General features: G+C 45.3%; 1 protein-coding gene across 3 annotated transcripts in view; it reads left to right on the forward strand.

Moving 5' to 3' along the window:
- The first annotated feature begins 6,205 nt into the window (after positions 1–6,205).
- Positions 6,206–27,730, forward strand: part of POU2AF1 (POU class 2 homeobox associating factor 1) — a 30,494-nt gene continuing 8,969 nt past the window's right edge. The window contains exon 1 of one of the 3 annotated variants that reach the window (XM_078432725.2): positions 6,206–6,298. In XM_078432725.2, coding sequence (XP_078288851.2) covers positions 6,229–6,298 — 70 coding nt within the window. In that variant the 5' untranslated portion in view covers positions 6,206–6,228. Of the gene's footprint in view, positions 6,299–12,102; positions 12,640–17,733; positions 17,965–27,730 lie in introns of those variants that run through there. The other 2 variants (XM_078432727.2, XM_078432726.2) reach the window with 2 other exon arrangements.

Genomic DNA, 27,730 nt, shown 5'->3' on the forward strand with positions numbered 1-27,730 from the left:
ACCGTGCCTGGTGTCAGTCACCTGGCGAGGAGGTCTGCTCAGACCAGGCACGGGCTGTGCACAAACATCTGGAGAGGGAGTCAGGGCGGGCTCACATGGAGATAAACAGTAGCAGTGAGGGGGCAGCGTCGATGAGCCCCACGGTGGCATTAACTTGAACATGACATGTGGAAAAGGCAGGACCATGAGCCACTGGAATAAGCTGGTTGTGGCACTTGGTCGGCTTGGCTTCTTCACCAAGCCTGGCGTCCTTGGGGCTCATTCCCACTGTGGGCTCTCTCGCCCAGTGGTTAGTAATGCAATGGCCAACCTTCACGGGGCATCCACGGTTACTGGCATCGTGGTGTGGCTTTTCATGCAGTGTTCAATTTGATCCTCAATAGCCTGGGAAGGAAGTATTACCTGTATTTTACAGACAAGGAAATTGAGGGATAGAGTGTTCACTGACCTGTTTAAGATTACAGTTTTAAGTGGTAGAACCAGAATTTGAACCCCGGATCTATCTAATTCCAGAGATCAAATTCTTAACTGCTTTTTGCCGTGGAGTCCTCTGGACAATATCGGCCGATCTTCTGTGCTGAGGGTTACTAAGGGGGCGTGTTCAGTTTAAGCTTGGAGGGAACTTTTTGAGAGGTGGGAGAGCTCCCAGGGAGGACACGGTTGCAGCATATGGTGGGTCTTGGGGTAGGGGCCATGACACTTGCTCACTCACCCTTCCTTCCCAGAGTGTTTCCTTCCCATGCTACACTTTAGACACTCTGTTCTTTCTTTAGTATTTGGGAGCCATCCCCCATGACTTCTTTCTGCAACCTCTGCCCAGTGGTCCTTCCATCTTTGGCTAATGAGAAAATTCTCTTAGGGGTCAGGGGGTGCAACTGAAACTTAGAACTAGAGTAAGTCTCCAAATATACAGTTCTCTGGGTGGCCAGCATCCACACTCAGTTACTGCCTGGTTTCAGCGTGCGCTTCTCAGGCATTCACGGGGACTGAGAGCCAGAGTCACCTGCCAGTGCTGCCTGAGGGTATTCAGAGGGCTGGACAGGGGCAGGTGCTCAAATGTTTGACGTCTGCCATTTGCTCTGGCCGATCTAATCAGTCCAAGCTGTCATCACATCCTCTGACAGGTGAGAGCAGAGGGCTACCTAGATTACATGCTGTGACTCACCATCATTTACAAACTGATTTAGCGACCTGGTTCCTCGACCCAGAGAAATAGCAGGGAGCTCCGTGATCATCCAAGTGGACTTGGAGGAGGCCTTGAAGTGATCTACATAGGATCAGCCCACAGTGATCTCCCTGTTCTTCCAGCAATCTTTGTACTCATTGATATGCATGTTTGTGAATCTAGGTGACTGTATCATGTAATCTAACACACTCTGTTACACGTCCTCATGCCCCTCTGTGGTCTAGGCAAGACCACACGACTCGTCTTGGGGCCTCGGGCGCGAGCCCCGCCACAGCATTGTAAGAGTCATAGCTATCGCTTTTAGAGGCTTACTATCTGCCAGACACTTGCAGTGTTTTTCACATACTAACTAATCTAATCCTCCCCCCAAAATTTAAAATACTCGCACCCAGAGAAGATAACTTGCCCAAGATGTGTTGGCTATTCAAGACTCAAGATGCAAAACTTTTAACAGCATGAGCCTGAGTCTATTGTGAGCCACTGTACCCCTCAGTCAGCATCCTGAGTAAAGTGACCGCAGTTGAATTTGATGCTTAGTGACCGCAGTTGAATTTGACGGGCTACGGAGCTTGCTCTCCAACTTCAGGCGTGGCCACTGTTGTTTGAAAAAGAATAAATGGCTGGCCATCAACCCATCCAGGAGACTTTACTGAGCATATACTCTACAACTGGTGTTGTGTCAAATTTTCTGGATACAAAAGGAACCCGAGATGCTTCCTTAAGGAACTGGCTCTTCTTGGACCAGAAGAGGCGATTTGCCAAGGCTTCTGCATTCCACAGCTTGGTGTCATCAATGTGTCTGGCAATCTACACTCAAGCTGAGATGGATCTGGGACTTAGCAATCTGTCTGTAACTTGCTCTAAGGTTTGTGCTCTTGCCTGTGAAGGCCGCCTCCCTGGTGCGAAATGCTCACCTTGTTGCAGATATAGAAGTGGTCCGAGTTGCAGCTGAGGCTGAACAAGAGGGAACGCAACAAGGCTATTTGGGTCTTACTGGACTTTCCTTTTCTGGGTGTGGCATCCATACCCTGGTAAAATCCTTGTAGGCATCTGTGAAAGAGTGGAAAGCCCACCAGAGCCCTCGCCCCACCTCCTGCCATATGACTGAGCTTGGACCTCCTTGAACTCAGTGTCTACCTTGCCACGGTGAGGGAGTGGTTCATGCTCAGTTGATGCTCAGTTGATGTTTGTTGAGTGTGCTGAGTGTAGAGTATCTGGGTTTAACATCACTGATGGTTTTTATCTGTATCCTTAGCTGGGTTCTTAGAAATGCTTTTCTGCATGTGCATATTTCTATGGAAACACAAGATATTTATTTGGGAGATGCTTTCTGACCCACTGTTTTCCTTGTTCTGGTGTGAGGACATTGGTGCTGGCTGTCCCTCTTCCACCTCCCCCACCTCCCTCCACCCCCCACCCCCCCCCATTAGAATATAAGTTCTGTGAAGTTGGGGACTTTCCTTTCCTTGTTCACTAATATATCCTCAGTGCCAAATACAGCCTGGATAATAGTAGAATGACCGTCAACGACTCTTTGCTGAATGAATGGAGAGGTGAATGATTGATTGTTTGGAAACTAACTCTCTCGTGGTGAGGTAGTGTTACATGGCGATAGAGCCGTTCTCATCCCAAGAAGAAACGTGTAACTATACGTGGTGATGGATGTTAACAAGACTTTTTTGCAGTATATACTTGTGTCATTGTGTTGTACATGGGAAATGAATAGGTCAAGTCTACCTCAGTTAAAAAAAAAAAAAAAAAAAAAAAAGAGCTGTGGAATCCAAGTGTCCAGGTGGGATCCTGGCTCTCCTTATGAGCTGTGTGTTTTAGCCAAGTTTCTTAACCTCATTCTGTCTGTTTTCTCACCTGTAAAATGAGGCTAGTACTTCAAAGCATTGTTATGAGGATTAAATGAAATAATATGTGCAGAGTATTGAGAAGAGTTCCTGGCATGTAGTAAATGTCCATAAATCTCGGCTGTCATTGGCTTTGCAAACTGGAAGGTACACAGGGAGCTCCTGGAGCTGTTTGATCTCTGGCCCCTCCCCTCGCTTTTATTTTATTTTTTCATGGTGTGACTGTGCCCATTTGTGGAACACATTAACTAAGAAAGATTTTTTTAAATATACTCATGCCAATCAATTTCTATTTATTGTGTGCCTATTACATTTCTAACCCTGTTTGTGTTTTCACTTTCCATATTTGCTCCCACAGGTAATGGCAGAGATACTGGGCTCAAGTCAAAAGCTTCCATATTATTTAAAATATTTCATATTAAAAAGAATAATGATGGCCACCATTTATAGATTCTTATTATATGCTGGGCATCATATACTTTGGTGGCTAAGTGCTTGCCCAGGCCAGGGTCAATGACGTGTAGGTACTGACTGTCAGTATCTGACTTTGCCTCTGGGTTCACTGAGCACACGCTTAGTTTACTTGGTTCACTAGTCTCTCCCCGGTGGTACTGGGCCACACGTATGCCACACACTTACTGCCTGATTGAATTAACAGCTCTGTCTTTGGAGGCGGATCTTTCTTCCCCTTGGACGTTTAGGATGTCTACAATTCTGAGTCACCCCTCTCTCTCTTTCTCATCCTTTTCCTCTTTTTCTTCTTTCTCCACTTGCATTTCTATTTCTGTCTCCTTTTCGACTTCTCCATCTCTTCATTCATTCATTCGAGTTGCTCTCCCGCCAAACTACAGCCGCCCGCCTGGCAGTTCCCCGTGTGACCAACAGCTGCCCGGGAGCACGGCGTGCATGCAAATAGACTTGTCGGGGCTTGTCTGCAGCCTTTTCCCTTTTGTGGTAAACCAGACCTTCGATTCACAGGGAAACAGGCCTTAGCTTTACCGTAGTTCCGATTTCCACGGTGTTTGGGCACAAATCATGAACTGTACACCTGGTAAAAATCCTGAGTCACCAGAGGGCTTGGTGTTGCAGGAAGAGGATCTTGGAGGAGATCCTTTGTTGCATTTTGGAAGGAAGGATGACTGGCAAACATCACTGGACAAACTCCCCTCCCCTTACTCTTCTGAACCTTCAGCTTAGGGGAACAGAGGCCGAGGGCATCCCTGATGTCCGTTGTTTGGGGGGGGCTCTGGTCACTTGGGGGACCTTTCGACACTGAACGGAAAAGCAGTGAGACTGAGTGGTCTGAGTCATGGGCATGCCAAGCGGGTGCCAGGTCACAGAGTCACCTGACCGCTACTCCTTGAATACCCTATGATCAGGTACGCTCTCACTCTACCAGAATAGAAGGGAACTTCCATGATTTGGTAAATGGAATCTTTAATAAAGCCTACAGCTAAGAGCACACTTAATGGTAGAGATCTAGAAGTTGATAAGGCTGCTCTCTGTCACCACACTCAAGTGGGAGATGCTTGCTTGAAATTTGGCCCAGGAGGGTGAGGGGAGAAGGTGACCCATAAGAGATACTCTTGGAGTGCCTTGAGCTGCAGATGGCCAAGGAGGTCACCAGTCAGAGGCAACAACCATCCCAGGCAGGACCCCTTGCACATTTGCGAAGTCCAGCCAATTACAATCCTCCCTGGAATCAGGTCAGTCATATGGGGCTCTGCCTGGACAGGGGAGTGAGGGCAAAGGATGGTCCTGAGCCTCAGGAAGGACTAGTTTTTGATTGCCTAAGTTAGTGTTTCTTAAACCCCAAAGTAATGTCATCTGATTTTTTTTTTAACTTTTTTTTTTTTAATTTATTTTTGAGACAGAGAGAGACAGAGCATGAACGGGGCAGGGGCAGAGAGAGAGGGAGACACAGAATCGGAAGCAGGCTCCAGGCTCAGAGCCGTCAGCCCAGAGCCCGACGCGGGGCTCGAACTCACGGACCGTGAGATCGTGACCTGAGCTGAAGTCGGACGCTTAACCGACTGAGCCACCCAGGCGCCCCATCTGATTTTTTTTTTAAGATAAAAAACAGCCAATAGAGTCATAGGCAGCTCCCAGACCTACTGAACCAGGTTCTCTAAGGGTGGGACTCAAGAACATTTCTTTATAACAATTATCCTGCATAATTAGGATGTGAACCATTCTTTAGGAATTCTTGTAGGACTTTTCATTTAAAAAAAAAATCAGGTGTTTCATATCAGTGATAAGTACTTGAGCACAGGGCCTGAGTCTTCCTCATGCGAAATCCCTAATGTCTAGCATAATTTCCAGCACAGAGTTAGTGCTCAAAAAACATTTGTAGAGGGGAGCCTAGGTGGCTCAGCCAGTTAATTGCCTGACTCGGTTTGGGCTCAGGCTGTGATCTCATGGTTTGTGAGATGGAATCTCACTGACAGCACGGAGCCTGCTTGGGATTTTCTCTCTCTTCTCTCTCTCAAACTAAATAAATAAACCTTAAAAAAAAAAAAAGCATTTGTAGAAGTATGAGGGAAGCTGTTTCTCAAAGGTGGCCATCAACTGTGTAGACTGTGGGGGAGGTAATGTTAGTGACATGGAGGTTAAACTATCAAATTAAACTTATTATTCAGTGTGAGATGCCAAGGAATGGTAGAGCACGAAAAAAAAAAGTCCCTTTGCCTTGAAAGGACCACATGTGGGTAGAATAGCCTGGAGACTTTTTCTTGTGCAAAGGCTGGTTTTTTAAAGCTCCAGGGTAACAGGTGAATCAAAGGTAATAACCACTAAGTTTTATTGACTATCTTCCAGGATTATTTATGGCAGTCTTGAGCCGTAGATAATAATTAAAGTCACCTTTAAATTCTAGGAACCATCTGTTTAGCATCAAGGGGCATTCAGGAGAGCCATAAAAAGAGGGGGGCATCCTCCAGCTTGTTCCAAAGGCCAGGCTGCTATGTACAATAGCTTCTGAATACTGGCACCCATCCAGGCCACTCTGCCCTGGGTCTATGCAATCAGAATGAGTGTGCTTTCCTTTTTTAATTGTACCTAGTCATAACATCTAATTATTTAAGGCATAATAAAGCTGGAAATCCCAGCCATTAATGCTACTCCCAAATAAGAGCCTGCCATATGCAGCTGTCAGCCAGATGCGCAGATGATGGCTGGGAACCGGGGATGACAAGACGTGGTCAGAATCCCACTGCTTCTTTGGCAAAGGTAGCGGACCTGCTCTTCTCTTGGAAAGGTACAAACTGTTCAAGCTTGAAGGGGCCCTGGTATGCATGAGTTTTGAGAACAAAAACATGAAAGGGAATTCAGTTATGGAGTCTCTTGATCAGAATGAAACAATGAAAATTAGTAGATGTAGAATACTCTACCCTAGGCTATTGCATTCAATCATTGCAATAACAACAGTTATCCTTACTATTACTGTTATTATTATCTTGATCTGGAAGAGGAGGACACTAGAGCTAGGAGAGTTGAAACAACTTACCCAAGGCCACCCTGCTAAAAGTACAGTTAGATTCCACACCAAGCTCTCTGACTCTACATTAAATAATCTCTTCACTATGCTCTGCTGTCTTGCCTGGAGGCAAATTCGATGGAAGACTGAAATGGTATTTATTTGCAGGAGAAATGAGAAATGGGCTTGGCTGACTCCGTGTGTAAAGGAAATGTGGGAGATTGCCTGTAGGTAGCAATGAAGTTTGATACTATGCCCACGGATTTCCCATATCACTTGGGGCTCATTAGTGTTTTAGCTGGACTTAGGCAATGTATCTTTCATGTATTTAAAAATTTGATATCATAGTATTTCTCCAAAATAAATAGTGGTTCTTAACCTTGGAATTCTTATGAACTCTACAGACTGTCTCCCAAGGAAAATGTATATAAGCACACACACACACAGGACCCCTCTTTAAAATCACTGGGTCCTCCCTTTGTCTCTCACCCCACCCCTCAGGTTAAGAAATCTTTCTCTAGGGGTGCCTGGGTGACTCAGTCAGTTAAGCATCCAACTTTGGCTCAGGTCATGATCTCTCATGTCATGATCTCACGGTTCATGAGTTTGAGTCCCGCCTTGGGCTCTGTGCCTGGAGCTCAGAGCCTGGAGTCTGCTTCGGATTCTGTGTCTCCCTGTCTCTCTACCCTTCCTCCACTTGCACTCTGTCTCTCTCTCTCTCTCTTTCAAAAATAAATAAACAGTAAAAAAAGAGAGAGAGAGAAAGAAATCTTTCTCTAGATATGACTTTACAAATTGCTCTGATTTTCTGGGCCACAGACAATCTTTCTAGTTTAGGGGTTGCTCTAGTCTGTCCGTATCTGCATTGATGATTCGTTCATTGGAAGGTCATATGGATTTTCTGTCTATCCAACACCAAATATCTGGCTATACGATGTTGACAATTTCTGTTTTGTTCATTGTTTGCTTGCATCTAGTTTTGCTGTTAAGAAGTATAGTATTGGGGCTCCTGGGTGGCTCAGTCGGTTAAGCGTCCGACTTCAGCTCAGGTCACGATTTCACAGTCTGTGAGTTCGAGCCCCGTGTCGGGCTCTGTGCTGACAGCTCAGAGCCTGGAGCCTGCTTCAGATTCTGTGTCTCCCTCTCTCTCTACCCCTTCCCCGCTCATGCTCTGTCTCTCTCTGTCTCAAAAATAAATAAATAAAAACATTAAAAAAAAAAAAGAAGTATAGTATTAATATGATTCTTGTTCCTCAGCTGTTAATATACTCTTTTTCTCCACAGGTTTTTAGAATTTCCTCTTTGTATGAGTTGTTTTTAAACTTCACAATAATGTGTCCAGGTGTTAGTTTTTCTTTACCCCTACAGTTTGACTGTCTATCACTCTTTCAATATTAGATCTTTCATATATATATTAATATAAATATATATTAATTATTATTTATATAATATATGATATATTATATTGTATACATTAATTATTAATATATATAAATAATATATATAATATATAATATATATAATAATATATATAATATATAAATAATATATATTAATATATATATATAAACCATATATATTAATATATATTAATTTTAGGGATTTGTCTTCATCATATCCAAAACAAGGATGAGACATGAATTACCACTATCACCATTGCTATTATCATGGTACTCTCTAACACTATAAAAAAGGGAATAAGAAATGTGAAGATTGGAAGGGGAAAGAGAAAACTGCTACAGTTAACAGGAGAGATGATCATCTACCTAGAGAGACCATCGTAATCAACAGACAAACTATTAGAACCAATAAGAGAGTTTAGCAAGATGTAAGAAAAACTCACAAGTATTATTAGAATTTTTCAATAACATCAACAGCCAACTCAAAAATACAATAAAAAGTAAGATGCTGTTCACAATGTCAACAGGAACTATGAAGCAAATAAAAATTACCTTATGCGGTGTCTGGGTGACTCAGTCGGTTAAGCGTCCGACTTCGGCTCAGGTCATGATCTCGCAGTCCGTGAGTTCGAGCCCCGCGTCGGGCTCTGTGCTGACAGCTCAGAGCCTGGAGCCTGCTTCACATTCTGTGTCTCCCTCTCTCTTTGCTCTTTCCCTGCTCATGCTCTGTCTCTCTCTGTCTCAAAAATAAATAAGCTTAAAAAAAAATTTAATAAAAAAAAGAATTACCTTAGCTCAGAATACATCAGACTTCTATGGAGACAATTTTTAATTTCTAGTAATAAAGAACATGGAATATGATCTCAGTAGATGGGGAACTATCCCATGCTTAGCAGGGCCAAATTAATCTTACAATGGTATCAGTCCTTCTTAAAGGTATCTATAAAATTCAACGAGACGGCAATAAAAATTCCAGTTGCATTTTTTTTGGAGGAGCTTGAAAAGCTTGTTCTAGAGTTTTAAGATGTACTATAATAAATATTAGAGAAAACTTTCAAGTATTAGTACAAGAACAGACAAGGAGACCAATGAAATACAATAGAATTCAAAGACAGGCCCATGTATATAAATCAGGTGTTTCTACTCAAAAAACCATGAGTGACGTTAACAGATGCCAGGTTAAGAGAAGAAATCTATATTGAGCAAAACTGATCATATCTAGAATTTTATGTATAGAGTATACAAAGTACCCTAATCAATAGGAAAATGACAGCAACCCCATTAGAGACATTAGCAAAAGAAAAAGTCATTTTAGAGAAGAGGAAATCCAGAAGGTTAAGAGGCATCGGAAGAGATGCTCGAATGCATTAGTGCTAGTAACGTAAAACAAAAGCGTAATGAACCATCACTGCATCTATTAGGTTGGCAAAACTTGGAAAGCAGGCTGGTACCAAGTTTGGCGGTGAAATGGAAATACAATGAAGCCTTGTGAACTGGTGGTGGGAGTCCTGGAGAGCAATATGGCTGTATCTGTTCCACTTAAATATATGCATATTCTCTGAGGTAGTAATTCTACCTCTGGGCATATAACCCATAAAAGGATATATAGCTGTAAAAGGATGCATCAAAATATTCATTGATGCTTTGATTGTGGAGGGAGAATTCGGAGGCAATCTGGTTAAGTAAAACACAGTGTTTGCATTCCATGGGCTCCTTTCAAGACATTGCAAGAGACGGAGGGAATGTCTACATAGCAATGTGGTTGGATACAACATAGTGCTGAGTTACAAACTAAGGGACAGGGTAAGCACTATAAGACAATACCACTTACATTAATTAAAAATGCATGCATGCCCAGGGCTCCTGGGTGGCTCAGCCGGCTGAGCGTACGACTTCAGCTCAGGTCACCATCTCACAGCTGGTGAGTCCAAGCCCCGCGTCGGGCTCTGTGCTGACAGCTCAGAGCCTGGAGCCTGCTTCGGATTCTGTGTCTCCCTCGCTCTCTGCCCCTCCCCCACTCGTGCCATGTCTCTGTCTGTCAAAAATAAATAAACATTAAAAAAAATTTTTAAAAATGCATGCATGCCAAACAGTATACATCTTGTAAGAACAGGCACAAATATCCGCAAATAAAAGGCTTGACATCAACCAGATGAAAATAGCTGCTTTGACTGGTATGTGATGGAGGTGAGTGGGGACGAGAAAAAGAATAGACGTGGCAGATGTGGATGGGGATGAATGAATGAAAGAATGAGCGAGTGAATGAATAAGTAAGAGAGGGACTTTCATGGACCCATGATGATAAAGTGCCATGGCTGAAAAAGATCATGAAGGCCCAAATGGAAAGGGGAAAACAAGGCCTAGTCTAGATGATGGCACATAGTGAGAATTTAGTAAATACTTGTTCACTTGAAGGAAGGAATGAAATCTGTGGTAAATCCTGTTTTGCAAAGCCAGAATTCTTTTGCAGTATGGATCAGAGTTCTTTACTGAATTATTTTGGGAGTTTTGATTTCAATATAGGAAAGTTTAAAAAAAAATGTGAGCATGCCCAAATTTGAGACATCTAGAGGCATTAAGGGAATTTTTTCTTTTCCTCGACTTCTTGAAGTGTCGTAAACATGGACACCTCCTTCTGTTCTTTTGAACGACGCCATGAAGTTTCACTTTGGATTCTTAGCCGCAGAGAATGTCTTCCCAGCAAATATTTGACACTTTGATCAAGTCTTGGTTCCCTTGTATGTGGTCATTGATATCCAGAGTCTTTTCTGGAAGCACTGAGCTGGAATCTACTTCCTGAGCTTCAAGGCTATCAGAGACTACTGGGCTTATAGCTGGGCATGACAGTGGGCTAATCGACGGACATCCTTTTTTATCTGCTATTGTATAAGATCTGACTTGCCAGAGCACCTCTAGATTTGTGTTCTCCCTTCTTTCCAGAGGATAGAGGAATTATCTCAGAGCTTCCATCAACCTGTTCTAGGTTTTAAACATGGCTGACATTTGGCTTTCACTGATTTCAACTTCACGAATATCTGTCAGTGTGATTATTTAAAGCTCTGGCTCCAGTAAGATGAACTTGAGTCTGATGGTCAGCCTATTGCCTAATCCCCCTGTGACTCTGGGCAAATTAAATTTCCTGAGCATTTGTTTCTCTGAAAAATATAGATAGAAGTTTCCCCAGAGTTGTGGAAACTCCACTAGATAATGTCGTTAGGGCTACCATAGAGCTTGGAGCCTCGTAAGTAGTTGTTATTATGATTTGCTTCATGAAACTCATCATGCTAGGCCTGTGAGGAGAGACCAAGATACGTAAGAAAAAGTTCTTAACTTCGTGGAACTTGGAGAAACAGGACAAAACGCAGAACGATGTGAGACAGGACAAGCGAGGTCACATATCTTTCCTAAGAACCCTGGAGGACATTCAGAGAACTGCTTCGTAATTTTATAAACAAGGAAAACTTAGACTCAGTGTTACGTGACTTGGTGGAGAGGACGCAGGGAGTGGCACAGCCTCCCCGGGAACCCATCTCTCCCATGACTGAGCTGGGCCGGATGGATGTGCCTCTGTTTCCAGTGGACAAAGTTGTGTCAGATGGCTCTGAGGTAGCATAGGGGGCAAGGCCCCAGACCTGCCCTGGGGGACCTTCGTCAGAGGGTCTTAATCCCAAAACCTGGGTCACGGGGGCCTGAGCATGTGAATTCAGATACAGAGAGGCGGGAGGCTTCCAACCTGGGAGGGAGTCCGTGGCCTGCTACTTGTACGCTCTCAGGTGGTGAGCCTCGTGACTTTTCCTTTGAGAAGCTTCATGCTAACAGGTGGGTGGGTACTAGGAAAGAGGCCCCGCTCATATTGTACCTGCACGTTCCCTTTCAGTTACCAGCTCTGGTTAAACAGCAAGGGTGTCCTCTCCTCTCTTCCCTGAGCGAGTTGGCCTTTTTCTCCACGGGCATACGGACCACGGGAACCAGCGTCTCCCATATTTAAGCATGATTAGGCCTCGCCATTTTGGTCATGGCCGGGGGGCAAGGGAGGGGCTGTTGTGTTTCAAAATGGAATAAACAGAAAAGCAGTATTAAAAGAATGAAGAGGTTGTTTAGTGAGGCTTGAAGAGACTACAGGTGTTTCCTCCTGTGTTGAGAACCAGCGGCCCCTGGGAATTGCATTTCCCGTTGAGCAGGGCCCATGGCGGACTGAGTCCTGCTAACATGCCTGTGGCGTAGAAGCCTGAAGGGGCGCCGCAGAAAACCCAGAGTTTTCCAGGGGTCTTTTGGGCTCCTCGTGGGTGTGGAGAGGTCCAGGACTGACACACATGCTCGCTCAGCTCGCACGCACAGACATTTTCACGCTCATCGTGCACCGCACCACACTCTGATGACCCCGGTCATCAGGATGCAGGCTTCTATGCTGCGTTGTTGTTCAGATCCAGCTGGCTGGCTCTGCGGGTCTGTGGCCGGTGGGCCTCCAAGGGAGCGCACAGTGGGGTGACGGGCAGCCCTGCTACAGAAAAAGCGCCCGGGTACCTGAGGTGGGAGGATGTGACGACGCTGTGCCCCCGCGCAGCGGGGACTCGGGCCTTTAAAAAGCCGAGGAAACAGCCTCTGAGCAGGCGGTGGCTACACTGGAGGAGAGCACACCCAGGTCTCACGTGAAAGCAGCCAAACTGTCTGCTTCAAAGAGAAAAGGCAACATCCTGTCACAGGCCATGCTCTGGCAGAAACGTAAGTGGTTTGACCGTGGCTGTCAGAGCCGTGCAAGCACGGGCAGGGGCCGGGGCTTCACCGGCGAGCCCACCCGGGGACGGGGGAGGGGGTGGTGGCGATGGAGGCACCGGGGGTGCCCGTCCCCAGCCAGGGGGGCGCAGGGGCCAGGTGGGCGACGAGCCCGGTGGAGAAAGCGACCTGGCAGAGGTGATGCTGATTTTCCAGGCTGGAGGGGAACGAACTAGTGTTCCAAGGTGGGACAGCTCATCGTGTCTCCGCTGCGAGGCATGAATCACTGTGGTGAGGAAAGGGCAGTTCATGATTCACACAACAGAAAAGCCAACTGTGACATTGGTTTGGGGCCGAGAGGGGAAGGCCGTGGGGTCCTTCACATGGTTGGCTTTGTTTTTCATCCACGGCTGCCCTGTGGCCTGGGGTTCAATTCCTCGGGCCTGTTGCTGTCTGAGTGACTTAGGTTTCTGCCGAAGGTGTGATTTGTTTGCGTGCGTGCCCTGGGACAATGTGGAAACTTGGCTTTGGTCAGGCGTGCCTCCACTCGCTCCGCTGTCCTGCCTAAGTCACTCTTCTCCGCGCCTTGGTGGTGAGGCCCGTGTGTCCCAGTGCAAGAGGGCAGAGGGTTTATCTTTAACCTTAATGTTTATCCCTGGGGTCGGATGGAACAACTGTGAACTTTACTTTCCATTATGTGGGATCAAACAGAGACTCCTGTTATTAATAATGGAAATCATACAGAGATTATCTACAACATTCCTTTCTTGAAATAACAAAGTCAACTCAACAGCCTCATGAGACTTGAACCTTACCGGGGCTCAGTTCTGTGCTACCTCAAGAGAGAAATAATACCAAAAAAAAAAAAAAAAAAAAAAAAAAAATCACTCTGTCTTTTCCAAGGTGCTTGGGTCTTTACAATGCCTTTTAACAAATTCATGTACACCCTACTGCAAGCAAACTTCATATAAGAGAATCTAGATTTACAGAAGATGATACATTGGGGAGTCTTTGTTTATTTTACACAAAGATATTCTCCTGGAGGCCTTGTAGTTCTGAAAATACACCTTCATCGATGAAAATGTAACTTAGAGTCCTTTATCGCCAACTCACTGTTCTCCTTTGTTACTTGTGTAAATTCTCTGGAATTGAACTTGTTAATGTATAATTTGGAGGAGTGATTTCAAAATCTCTCAGACTGCGAGCTCTCATCGTTGATACTAGCAAGATGCAATTTTTTTTTTTTTTTTTTTTAATGAAAAGAGATGAACTTCCATTTGGGCTTGAGAGCTATGGAATCCTTCCATAGCAATTAGAGGTATGTTGATATGGGTGGTGTGCACAGTTACGTGAAGCAAGACCCTGACCTGCAGAGGTAACGGCAGCCGGCCCCACGGGACAGCTATGCAGCCGAGGCAGGCATTATTGTCTTTACTGGAAGCGCTGAGCGTCCATGAGCCCTTACGCTTAGAGCTGAATTGGTGGATTTTATATGAGCCCTTGGGGGACTTCTGCCTTGGTTCCTACCTATTCAGAGTAAGTCATTTTCCTTTTCTTTCTTTCTTTCTTTCTTTCTTTCTTTCTTTCTTTCTTTCTTTCTTTCTTTCTTTCTAAAGTTTTAGGTTTCTCATATGTAAAATGGGGTAAAAATACTACCTATTCCTCAGAGCTACCCTTACCTTGGTGAGCTGAGATGCCACCATATTGTTGATCGCTGTCGTTTGCCTTCAGTGTCTGGGATACGGGTTGCTTTCCTGCGTTCATGAGCCGCCATATTCCCCCTTTTTGGTTATACACTGCATTTTTTCCTTCTCTAATTCCTCCTGCGATATAAGCAGTGTTTTGTTTGTTTGTTTGTTTTGCTTTTTAAGGGGATGCTGGAGGGACGTTTCTTGCTGATACCCAGAGGTCGGTCAGGTCCAGCAAAGCCGCATCCTTAGGGAGACTGTATTGTAAACTCCTCAGTGGAATAACCGGAGTGAATGGTGTTACAGGTTCGGATGCATACAATCCAAATTATCTTTACTTGCCCTTTGGCACCTTAAAGGAAATTAAGAAAGGCCCTGGGCACCGGACCCCTTACTCTGGATTCAAGTAAAACCTTCCTCCAGGACACTGAGGGGTCATAGGTGACTAGACTCTGTGGGGAAACCAGTAAAAACAGGGCAGCATTGTCAGCCCACTTAGAATCACCTGATGGAAGGGCAGAGTTTGAAATCAGACACCAAGAGTGCTGAAAAGGCACTTTCTTTTTTCAGAAAACACCCTCGGGCCATGATCTGAAATGACTGTACTAGGGGGTTCTGGAAAGGGTTAAGAAAACATCCACTTTGTAAATGTTGCCTCCTCCCTGCCTGGCCCATGATCCCTGTTTGTGAACGAAATGTGAACGCAGACTCTGGTTCAGATCAGCTCGGAAATGCTGACACACAGAAGTGGAAATCTTCGGGCCTCATCCATGGATCTGAGCTTTGCTTGACTGGCCGGTTAGATAAAGAAGTCACGGCACCTGCAGATTCCCTTCTGGGCTCTGCACTTCGTCCTACAGGTCCCGAGTGGATATGAATTCACATCCACCCCAATGAGAGGTCCTTGTTAAGGCCAACTGGCTACAGTGCAGTAGAAACAGCAGAAGCGATGGGGTGAGGCAGGTCTGGGTTTGAAAGTTGGCTCGGCAGCTTAATTATTCAACCTTCTCAGGTTCTTAAAAATCTGGAAAATGGGAATTTTAATGCCTGCCTTACAAGGCTTCTGTCAGAGCTAAAGTAGGGAATGTACGTAGTGTTATCAAGTCTCCTGAGCGTGGTGAGAGAGAGTATGTGCTGTCCTGTGATATCTCCCTTGTGTCCATCTGGAAGGATCAGGGTTATGCTAAATTCCTTCCTGTCTCTCCTTTCCCACAATTTGATTAGAAGAGTTAAAAAGACATCATCAAAATATTCTTGAGTGACAGCATCTTTCAAACAATTTTTCGCGGGTCTAAATCAGGGATCTGCAAACCACAGCCTTAGTGCCACATGGGTCCCACTAACTGTTTTTGCAAATAAAATTTTATCAGAGCATAGCCATGTCTATTCACATATTGTTGGGCTGCTTTTGTTACAACGAAAGAGTTGAGTAGGTGCCATATGACCTACAAAGCCTACAGTATTTACTATCTGGTCCTTTACAGAAAATAGTTTGCTGACCTCTGAACTAAAATGATTTGGTTCATACTTTAGATACTCTTTTCCTTAGGTTTCTCTGCGTCCTGGGGTCACACAATGCCAGCGCCAGTGGGAGGTAAAATTTGCAGTCAATTGATTAAGCGATTTGCATAATGCTGAAATTTGATTTGATTGACTTCTTCCTTGAAAGCTATGGAACCGTGTATAATAAACTCAACACCATTTGTTACAAAATGAATGAGTCACATAACTGCTTTTTCTTGTTGTTCTTTGTGTAAGGGAAGGTTTACACGATAATGAAAGGCAGGCTGCCTGATTTTCTTTGAACTGGCTAGTTGCCTTGATACCCCATAGACATGGCCTTGGTGTTTCTTTGCTGTGGTGCCCAGGGAGGCACTTTACGAACAGGAAATGGTTATTAAACTATTATGGCATGAATGTGCCTTTGCTTTCTGACAACTTCAACAGAGCACAGGTTCACAAATAGATACATTAGGGTGTCAAATTTGTCATTCACGTTAGAACTCTGGATTTTACTCCAGGGTTCCACTAAATAGCCAATTAGAAAAATTTTTTTTCCTGACATTTATTTTTGAGAGACAGAGAGAAACTGAGCATGAGCAGGGGAGGGGTGGAGAGAGGAGACAAGAATCCGAAGCAGGCTTCAGGGTCTGAGCTGTCAGCACAGAGCCCGATGTGAGGCTCGAACCCACAAACTGTGAGATCATGACCTGAACCAAAGTCCGATGCTTAACCAACTGAGCCACCCAGGCACCCCTGTAGCCAATTTTTTTTAATGTTTACTTATTTTTGAGAGAGAGCACAAGCAGGGGAGGAGCAGAGAGAGAGGGAGACAGAGAATCTGAAGCAGACTACAGGCTGGACTGTCAGCACGGAGTCCGACATGGCACTCGAACCCACAAGCCTTAAGATCATGACCTGAGCCAAAGTTGGATGCTCAACTGACTGAGTCACCCAGGCCCTCCAAAATAGCCAATTTTTAAAGGGAAGTGAAAATTCAGTAAAACATAAGAAACGCCTATAGTAGTCATCTACTATTTGGAAGTCTATCTCTTGCAGGAACTCAGTCAAACTGGTAACAAGAAGTAATTTAGGTCTGTGCAGTACCTCTAACATTTCTATTGTGTGTTACAACCTTTGCCCACTTAGTAAGCACCTTTACTTCTTACCAAGTTTATGTTATTGATTCAGTGGTTCTTGTTGATAAGGACAAGTAGGGTCTAAAAGACAGACACAAAGTCACATGCACAGAAGGAAGTAAAGTAAGTGACAAACATCTACCAAGCACACAGATTAACTGGTAAAAAGAGTAATCTTTCAAGGTGGACACTTCCTTCTCCCTGTATTCACTAAAGAAAAATGCCAACTTTGTTTTTCTCTATACCCAGAAAGTTCCCAAGTCAGAGGTTTGGAAATCTCTCCTCCAGTTTAAGTCGGTAAATCTGTTCTGTTGTAAGGAACAAAAAGAACCAAGGTTGACTACACTTATTAGCTAAATACCTGGACATTTAATTAGCTTAGAAGTTCTGTACATTTTTGCTTTTAAACCTTCCCATTACAAAATAAAAGTATTAGTTTCTTTCCTCCTTCTGACTTCTTTCTAAAGAAGTTTATTTGCCTACTGATGAAGATGTCCACCAGTTTCTGACTTTGAGCCAACCAAGTCAAGGTTGGTTAATTAAGATTATTAACGTAAGTTTCACATTTATAAAGTACCTGGCAACATTCTAGTTTAATCATTTTTGTAGAACAAATGCTTGAGGAGAGTGGGCTTGCCTGGGATAGAGAGGCTTTCTCTGGAATCTTCTTGTCCCGGTTGTGTGATGGTCTGCCCAAAGCATTGTTCTTTAAACTTTTTTTTTTTTTTTTTTTTTTTATGTTTTCATTTATTCTAGAGAGAGAGAGAGAGAGAGACAGAGTGTGAGTGGGGGAGGGGCAGAGAGAGAGAGGGAGACACAGAATCTGAAACAGGCTCCAGGCTGTGAGCTGTCAGCACAGAGCCCTATGTGGGGCTCAAACTCACGAGCGGCGAGATCATAACCTGAGCTGAAGTTGGACACTTAACCGACCGAACCACCCAGGCGCCCCATGGACAAAGCACTGTTCTTGCAGACAGGAGACGTGGAGTTTACTTTCCAATCTACAGGTAATTAGGTGTGGGGTTACAGGCAAGCCACCTAAGCACCTTATTTCTCAAGTGTTCCAGCTATAAAATGGGACTTGCCTTTTCCTGGCTAAGAGCAGGGAGAGTGCACTTGACTTCCTCTTCTTTTTCTAGCTGTAATTTCTGAGCTTTCATGAATGCTTATACCAAATAAATACATGTTTTCAAACCCAAGTCTTTAATTTAGTAGAAGGCATGCTCCCATCTGCACAGAGCAGTGCTTTTCAACCTTGGCTACGCATTGGAATGTTCTGGGGAATTTAAGAAATCCTAATGCCCAGGTCCCAACCCGAGGGTTCTCATTAAACTGCCCCGGGCATTAGATTTTCAAACCTTCCCAGGCAATTCTCACGTGCAGTCAAGGTGAGAACTACTGGGCTGGAGGTTACAGGGGACGGCTTCTTTTTTTTTTTTTTAAATTTTTTTTTTCAACTTTTTTTTACTTATTTTTGGGACAGAGAGAGACAGAGCATGAACCGGGGAGGGGCAGAGAGAGAGGGAGACACAGAATCGGAAACAGGCTCCAGGCTCCGAGCCATCAGCCCAGAGCCTGACGCGGGGCTCGAACTCACGGACCGCGAGATCGTGACAAGGGGACGGCTTCTAAGATTCCCCTGGACATTGCAGTGCCGTGGGCAGGACACGTTCCATCCTGTTCACAGGGGTACGTACCAGCTATGGGGCACGGAGTACTTACTTGGTGCCTTGCACTGTGTCACATGTTCTGTCGCATCAGACTGATTACATTTGGTTGCTAGTGAGGAGACCTGAAACAACGTGGATTTGAATAAGACAGCGGCATTCGCTCTGTCACACTGAGCAAGTCCACAGCAGGCTGTGCAGGACTGTACGCAGACTCTACGGTCCCAACAACGCCTCTGGCTACTTCCGTCTTTCCGGTCGGTTGTCCTTGGCATGCAACTTCTGTCAAAGTTGCTTTGTGGTTGTGCCACTTTAGCTCCAGCCACCACCTCTGTGTTTTGGACACGGAAGAAGAAGAAAAAAGAAAAAAAACAACCCCCCCACCCCCCATCGTGTAGGGTTGTTAAGTCAGAAAGGATAAGGCTGATGTTGGGTGTGGCAGTGGCCAGTCTTTGCCACACTTTGGATGTATTATCTCACTTAATCCTCATAGAAACTCCAAGAGGCAGGTTCTGTTTCAAGCTCCATTTCCTGGATGAGAAAATCTGAGCTTAAAGATTAGGTTAGTAACTCACGCTGAATATCGTCTTACAAAGCTGTCCTGTGTCCCCGCCACAGGGCTCGGCTCACTCCCGGGGCTCAGAAGGGTGCTCTTGGTAAAGGCACAGGCCTTCCGCGTGAGATAAAGGAATGGACACCCGATGGCAAAAATCAAGTACGGCAGCTGGCAGACTGACGTTCATACTTCGCACCCTCATTCCGATGCGTGCGTTTCATCTAACTTACTGAAAGAAATAAGGTCTTTGCTTCCTTACCTCCCGCACCGGGCTCTTTGCACACATTTCAGCTGCAATGGGAGGGCTCAAAGCAGAGAGAGTGACCCAGAATCTCCCCCTCCTGCCAACGTGCAGCCCATCTGTTTTCCGGGCAGCACTAATGAAGAGCTGTGTGGAAGCCTGAGCTGGGACCCAAGCTTCTGCCTCCTCGGCACTGCCTTCTTTTTGAACTATCTAGACTTTGGAAGTCAGGCTATCCGTTCACACACGCGTGTGGTGTGGTGTGTGGAAAGCAACGTCTAGAGAGTAGGGGTTTATTTGGAATCAGAGTGCCGTCTCTGTTCTTTCTATGCCGTTAGCGGTTTAAAGTTTAGCCTCTAGTGCAGACAGATCTGAGTTTGAGTCCTAGGTTTATGCCTCACTTTGTTGCCATTTCCTTAAGTATATAATGGGGCTGTAGCTCTTACCTCACAGGCTGTGGTACGTGTTTACTACTGTGCTTTGCATTAAGTCAATGCTTAATAATAAATATTAGTTACTATTCTTAATTTCCCGCTCCCTCTCGCTCTACGTCTGAGAATAAAGCTGATGCGGCTAATTATAGATCGTAATTTGTGTGGCCTCTGAGTTCTGCATTTCTTGTGAAATAGCAAGGCGGCACATTTCCAGTCTTGTAACTTGTGGTGGGGTTAGTGATCAGGGCTAATGCCGATGGTGAAGCTGGCCATTCTGTGACCAAACCTGGAACTTGGGCCACAATTTTCAATCACGCCTCATCAGGCGGCAGGCTCATACTGACCGACCAATTGTGTTTGTTTTTTTTTCAATTCACAAAATTGGACTGAGGTGTTTATAATCTAGTCGTCAGGAGAATGACCCTTGAATTTTTCAAGAAATAGCACAATGATACCGAAAACTGAAACACCAGTGTGCTGCCTTTCTTAGTAATGGTTTCATCAGTATCACTTTCTGGGAAGAACAGGCAGCCAAAGAGTTATAAATCAGAGATATTCTCAGACCAGGTGTTGGGACCAAAAAGGATCTGACCACACGTGAGAAAAGCTGCATTCCTCTTTAATCCTCTAGAAAGACTCATACATTTAATTGGAAGATAGGAAGCAAATATACAAAGATTGTTATAAATTTCCAGGACTGAGAAATTCTGGGGAGATAGAAAAGAGAGAAAAAAAAGAGAGACAAGAGACTTGAAAGTTCGAATGCTGGATGAAAGCAACACCAATTCAGGAAAGAAACGCATGGAAGGAAAATCAATCACCCGTGTGTCATCCTTTGCGTGGGGACATCCACCCAATAATGGAATTATTCCTAGTAGGGAAATCAAGCGATGAAATAAATTATCTTTAGCAGTGGAGAGTGGAGGATGGAATCAGGGAAGGTATCCTGAAGCAGGTGGCATTGGATATGGATCTTCAAGAATAAATGATAAAACGATAGTCAGACTTCTTGTTTAGAACTTAGGAGAGGAAGAAGCCTATGAGGATATAACATATGAGCATTAGGAGGAAAATCTGAGGATGTGTAGCCTGGTGTTTACAACATTTTTTTTTTTTTTTTGGCACAAACCTCTTTATTCAAACCAAACCTACTGCAGAACTCCAATACAGAAATAAAAATGGAGCCATTTGGGGAGGATATTGAAGCTCTGACTGCTTATTCACCCCCAGACTCTCCTACTTCCTTCCCGTTGTTGGCCACTCCGGGTGCCTTCACTGTATTCCAAAGTTCTTTAGGTCACAGCTGGACAACCATGACCTGGACCCATCCTCCACTCATTCAGCAAGATTCCTCACAGCTGGTCATAAGTCCTTGGGTTAAATACTTCCAGGGTAAAGGCTACACTCCCAAAGCAAAGTGAGTCACTGTGAAGCATGTTGTATTGGTCTCCATTAAGCTCTGAAACTGTGAAGGTCATATTTTCAGTCTATATGGGTATCTTGTGAACAAAGAAGGGCATCTGTTCCTCAAAGATTGACCTGGTGACTCCTCTCCCTGGCTTGCTATTCTAGCAACTTCATGAGGGAATGCTCCCACGTCATGAGGCATGGTTAGTAAGCCAGAGACTTGGCAAAAAAGCTCATCTTGACTGGCAGTTATACCTCACATCGTGAATCAATTATAAGGTCTAATTTCACTCACAGGGGCTCTGCCCCAGGCCTTGGGGTTGGAGCATTTGGATCTGACCCCAAATGTACAGCTGGTGTTGGGTCTGAAGAGTCTTCCTCCAGGGGAGTGGTCTTGGGAAAATTTGATTTCCTTAATCTCTTTGGTCTGGAAAATCTCAAACTAGATATTACTTAAATCAACAAATAAACAATTGGGTTTCTTCTCCTCTAGCTGCCTGACCATAGGTTTTTCCTGTTCTTGATCAGACTGTCAATTCTAGATTCAGCCTCCAGGTCGTAATCTAGTAAGGAAAGTTATATTTGTCTCCTCTGCTCAGTCTCCTCACTTTGGTGCTACCTTGCTACAAAATTTGGGTAGACACCTTGGATTGGCTCATGCCCTGTTACGGTCTTGTGCTCTCAGTGTAGACCCTCTCTCTCCCCATTCTGATTCCTGTTTCTCTTGATAATGCTAAAGCAATGCTCCCAGTATGTCAACTGGAAGTCTGCCTTGCTCTAATAGGTGATAAAACTTCCCTCCCTGACCACCGAAGAGCCTTCCCATTCACACTGCCATGTTTCCAACCCATATGGGATATGTGCTCCTAGATTTCTAGCCCTGTGGAGAAGTACCATGACCATGGTCTCAGTCATGGCTCTGTCTCTGTCCTTTGGGAGATACACAGAAATTCCTTGAGGGGCTGTATCTGAGGTCAGGACAAGGACATGCCAAAATCTCCCAGGTGCTCCTTCCTGGCATTCTTTAAAAATTTAAATCTACCACAAATGTACTCCTCTACTGGCTTCTGAAGAAAGACATAAAGGCATCCTTCTGCTCAGCTCATGGTACCTTTAAGAGAGACCAATGCTAGGATTTTGATGTCTCCTGTCCAGGCTTGTTCTGTTTTCAGTTGCAGTCTTTGACCAGTCTCTCTGCAGCATCTTTGGCCCCCTGTCTCCTAAGCATGGCTCTCCTGCTGCTTGGAGACACCAGGCCCAGATACCTGAGGGATGACTTCCAGGAGCACAACGAAGGCAGGTTGAGACAGGCCTTGCTGGCCACAGACGCTCTGGGTGTGTTGAGGATAGAGACATTCAGGATCAGGATGTAGCAAGACAAGGGCAAGTTAGAATCACCACACAAGGATTAGCTACTTCCCTGATGAGCGAGGGGCTGAGGTCACAGGAGAAATAGCCATTTGTTGAACACCTGCTATGTACTAGGTGCTTAACTGTGTTAATTTCATACAATCCTCATGATAATCCCATGAGATGGATATCATTACTCTCATTCAGCAAATAGGGAAACTGAAGCACATACGTGTTAAATGATTTGGCAAGGGTCACACCGTGATAAGCTATGTAGTAGGCTTTCCAAACTAGGTCTGCTTGAGTCCCAACAGCAGCATGCCACTTTTCAAGGCCAAGGATTTTAGGGTTCCGTTAGATGCTTCTTCCCCTCCCCACTGAAAGAAGTCCACCCTTAGATGGAAGTGGATTTTTACTTCCCTGGGAGCAGTTGTATCCTGACTCAAAAGCTCCTGCAAATATGAATCTCAGAAAGCTAGATTTGAGATATAGAACCTCTGGAGCCAGCCAATTTCTATCTCAGAATCTGAGTTCCTAGGACTGGCCTTCCATGGGCTAATCGGCCAAGATAGGATAAGACCAGCTGGTGTAACATCTTTGGAGTTCATCCAGGACCCCTAGGCTGGGGGTGGACCCTGAACATCTGGAACTACTTTGTGTGTCTTGGGCAGGACTTACATTCATGGAGTGGGCTGAGCCTGACCCCAGACTAGTTTCTCTGCCTCAGAAGGAGAACAACCATGCCTCTTGCACTGTCCCCTTTCTATAGCCCCTACAGACTGGGGACCCCCATTTGCTGCTTAAGTAAGTCCAAGTAAGAATAAAGTGGTGGTGGAGACCAGCCAAACAAGCTAAAACACTTCAACTGTGAGGCACTTGCAGCTCTGTCATAGTTTGTAATTCTAGCCTGTGCATTTATTCAATTAATGTCGATATCCCACTAGACTAGACGGTGAGCTCCATGATGGTTGGGACCTGGTTTACTCTGCTTAGTGAGTATTTGTTCAGGGCTCTCCTAGTTTTGTCCTCTGCACTGGGACCCAGTGTATCTCAGATGGGAGCACTTTCTGCTCTGGTGACCCGGGTTTCTGTAAGAGACAGGCAGATGCAGCTGGTTTCTCAGGTGGACCTATCCACTGTCATTTCAGTCGAAAATACCAAAAATAAAACTTTGCGGGGAATTGTTTGGGCCTCTCAGTTCTCGTCACTCATGTGAGCACACTGCTGGTAACCTTCTCATGGACTTCTTTTTCACGTCTCAGATGGGAAACACTATTTCTTGGGGGAAATTGGCAGTCAAAGGAGACTGGATCAGGGTGGTCCCATCCCAGACTCCAACGAGAGGAATGAGGGTCAGAACCTGGCAGGGGACATTTGGTGACTGACCTCCAGGGTTACCCAGAGAGATAAATGGACTTGCCCAGGCAGAGGACAGGCAGGTGATGAGGCAGAAATGGACTGTGCTTGGAATCAGAGGTCCTGGGTTTAGCTGATGACAAAGCTATTTACGAGTGTGGACTTGGGCAAGCCACTTAATATCTCTGGGCATCGTGTTCCTCATCAGTGGAAAGGAGGGTGAGAGGGAGACCGACCCTGCCTATTTCAGGAGTTGCGGTGAGGCCACACTTGAAATCATTTGTGTCAAGGCTGTGTGAGTCACAGAACATTGTGTGCAAAGGTGAGCATGGTGATCTCTGAGTTCCTGGGGGCTAAGCTCACGACCAGGAAACACAGGCCCAAGTCTCCACAAAGAAGAGGCAGAACACAGACACTGTCTCTGGGAGTAGAGAGAGCAACGCAAGAGCCTTGTGTGGTCTGCTTGTTCTGCTGGAGGTTTGGAGGGAGGATGGACGTATGGTGTGGAAGGCCCTGAGAGTCCTCGGGGGAAGGATGTCTCCGCAGCGGTGCCCATGAAGAGAGTCTGAAGGCTCTGGCACTAGCAGCCTTTTGGCTGACCTCTCCCAAGGTCATGGAGTGGGACATCCAGAACTTTGGGACAATCCAGGTAATATTGAGGCTGTGGAATGGGAACACCTCATGCAGGAACCTGGTGGAGGAGAGCAGACTGCAGGAAAACTAGCTCTCTGCTTAAGCCTAACAACCTGAGAGCAGTGTGGTGACCCTGGGTATTCATTCCAGGCTGACTGGGGCTTCCCTTCAACAGGGATCACTCGGCCCCTAGACCCCTTTGGTCAGGGACTCTGCGCTTTCTAAGACCGAACAAACCTCTGTGGTCACCCCAGATGTACTTTAGGAGCCTTCCCTGGCTCTCTCAGGTCGTCAGCTCTAGGTCCTTTTGGCCTGCCCAGGTCTGTGGCTCTCCTTCATCCTTTCCCAGTGACCTGCCTCTGTGGGGCTGATGGAAGTATGCCTCTTAGAATGGAGACAAAGAGAGAGGAAATGTCACTACTTTTCCCTTTCCTTCTCTGGTGAGACCAGAGAGCCCAAGATCAGCTGCCATCTTGGAGCTCTCCTGGTGGAGACGCACCAGTCTACACATCAAGATGCCACGACTCACTCCTTTTCGGCTGCCTCAGCAGCTTTACAAGCAACACCAGATTGTAATTCGGTTGAGGTTCTACTTTCTCATATCTTCTAAACACCTTCAAAGGCATTTTTTGTCCATCTATCTTTTTCCGCCTCTGCCCTGCGTGTTATCCAGATTGCTAGAACGTATGAGTGACGTGGTGGTACCTCCTAGCAGCAGAGCCCTTTCAGTTCAAACACCAGTGAGTGGAAAGCCCACATTTACATGCATGAAATCTCTTTGTTGGAGTCCATTAAAAAAAAGAAAAAAGTAAACAGCAATCCAGTGTAAATTGGGCGGGAAAGCTTTTCTGTAGCGTGTCAAGTCCAATCTTTGGCCAAAGCCCAAGTTCTTGCTTCCTGTTTGGAAAAAACTCAGCCATTGTCCATGAATGGAAAGAACAAATTCGAAAACTTTGACTCAGATCTTCACCAGAAGAGGAACATTCACATTAGTGTTTCAATTAAGGATGTGGATAATCCTTTAGCCACATGAGCTAAACTTTCCCAGGCGCCCTCAACTACCTTAGGCAGAGAACACAAACAAACTTCTTTACGTTAAAGTGAAAAGTGTCAGCAACTTTTATGACTTTGTTTTCACTTAGAAGCTAGGACAAGTTTGTTAGCCCTGGGCTTGAATTCCTATTGTTCACTTATTTGTTTTTGGTTTTGCTACAAGTGAAGAGAAAATTATTTGTATTTCTCCTTAGTGGATCTTTAAAAAAATAATACTGAAGGTTCAACAGCAAAAGAGAATAATATTTACCGAGGTTACTTGGAGTGATCAATAGTGTGTCATGTGTCCTTCTGGGCTAGGAAGGTTTTGTCTTTCAAAATGGCATTGTGTGGCTGCAGGAGGGAGGTTCAACCAGTCAGTTGTAAATGGAAAGCACTTTCAGCGAGGTAGATAGTCGACATGAGCGAGATGGGTTCCTCTTCCGGGTTCCTTGATGGTAGAAATGTAGACTTACCCTGGATCCCAACTAGCCCTTACAGCAGCAGTCCTATCTGCTGTTGAACTTACTGCCTGGCTCTGGTGGCTCGCAAGAAATCTGTAACAGGACAGCGGCTAGGAGAAGCGTCTTCTTTCAAGAGGACCCTCGACACTGTTCTAGGTAGAACCTGGCTGGTGAAGGCTCTCTGAAAGCTGACTGGAGGAGAAGTTACAGTGACAAACGCCTGGGTGTCAGCTCCACCAGGAGCCATGAGGAGGGACTTATCTCCTTAGCTTCGTCACTGTGGCGTGAATGTGGTTTACATGGGCCGATTAAATAAACAAGTGCTGACAATTTTGCATATGTCCTCGGTGTATTTATTATCCCTTCTTCAGGGAACTGGAGGGCCGTGTTTATTTAAATGAGTAGCATCCATATGCTTCCTAAGCTCGGGGCGAACACACACGATGCCCGCATGCAGACAGAGCACTGCCAGAAGTGACCAGTCGGCTTGATCTGTCATGGTCTGTGCCCTCCAGTGGAACGACAGCTGCAGGGCTCTTATTTTTGTGACGTGGAGCCTGTCCGGCTGTGTGGCAGGGGGGAACTGAAATGTCTTCTGCTGACTTTTTATACCTTCAGATTTTTTTCATCGCTTATTTTGGAAAAGGAAAGCCCTCACTGGGGCCAAAGTTATAGGTTTTTCTGTAAACGAGTTTTGTGGGGTTTTGTTGTTGTTGTTTGTTTTGTTTTGTTTTTTTCCCCCAAACTCCATTGGCGACTGTCTTCCAGTGGTGGGAAGTAACATGGCTGAACGTTACTCGGCCTGAGGAAAGGAGATTCCTAGCAAAGGCCAAGAGGCTCATGTTTAGGTGGAAAGATTTTTCTCAGTGACGGACACTTGGCTGCTCCCAGGAGACTTAACGGGCCTTCGACCACAGGATAAATGGTGAGGAGGCTTCAGGCTTTCAGGACAAGCTGCCGTTTGGTCAGGGGGCTCCTAACACTTCTGGTCAACTCTACTCTGGGAAACTGGACCAGGTAGCATCATTTTGATCTCCTGCTTTCTTTTCTTTGTCTCTTATTTATTATTAAGAAATTATTTTAAGAATCTTAAAAATGTTCTTCTCAGTATTCTAGTTTAGTAGTTTTAAAGTGGCTCCGTTCAGGAATCCCCACGCCCCCAAGGCAAAGCAATCTCAATTTCAGACAAATTTCTTTTCACCTTCCAAATTTTTATGCTGGTTTCTCAGGCTGGTGGCGGTAGCGGGGTGGGTACAGTGTTTACCACAGAATTAGAAACGTTTATTGTTGCTTTACAAAGGTTGGTGTGAAAAGGACTAACTGTAGGTTTTGGCTTTGCAAATAGGCTTGGCCACTGGGGTCCTTTGGGAATTGTCCTGAGGCCTCTGATTCTGGTATTTCACGGTCACTTTGCAAAGACACCGGCTGAAGCACCCTCGAGCACTCGAACATGCGCACTGGCAGTCAGTTTCTGGATTCCTTGGCAGCTGGTTGTGGGCTGGTAGGTGGGGAGGCAGCAGGTCCTTGAGAGCTCTGGGAGTTTTGTACTAGGAAGAGGTGGGGACTTAGAAACTGCTCTCCATATGGTCCTTGTGCCAGGGCACACCTGTTGACACTGTGGCTTCTAAGGAAG

This window comes from Panthera onca, chromosome D1 (genome assembly GCF_046562875.1).
Source record: "Panthera onca isolate mPanOnc1 chromosome D1, mPanOnc1 haplotype 2, whole genome shotgun sequence".
In the NCBI taxonomy this organism is placed as follows: Eukaryota; Metazoa; Chordata; class Mammalia; order Carnivora; family Felidae; genus Panthera; species Panthera onca.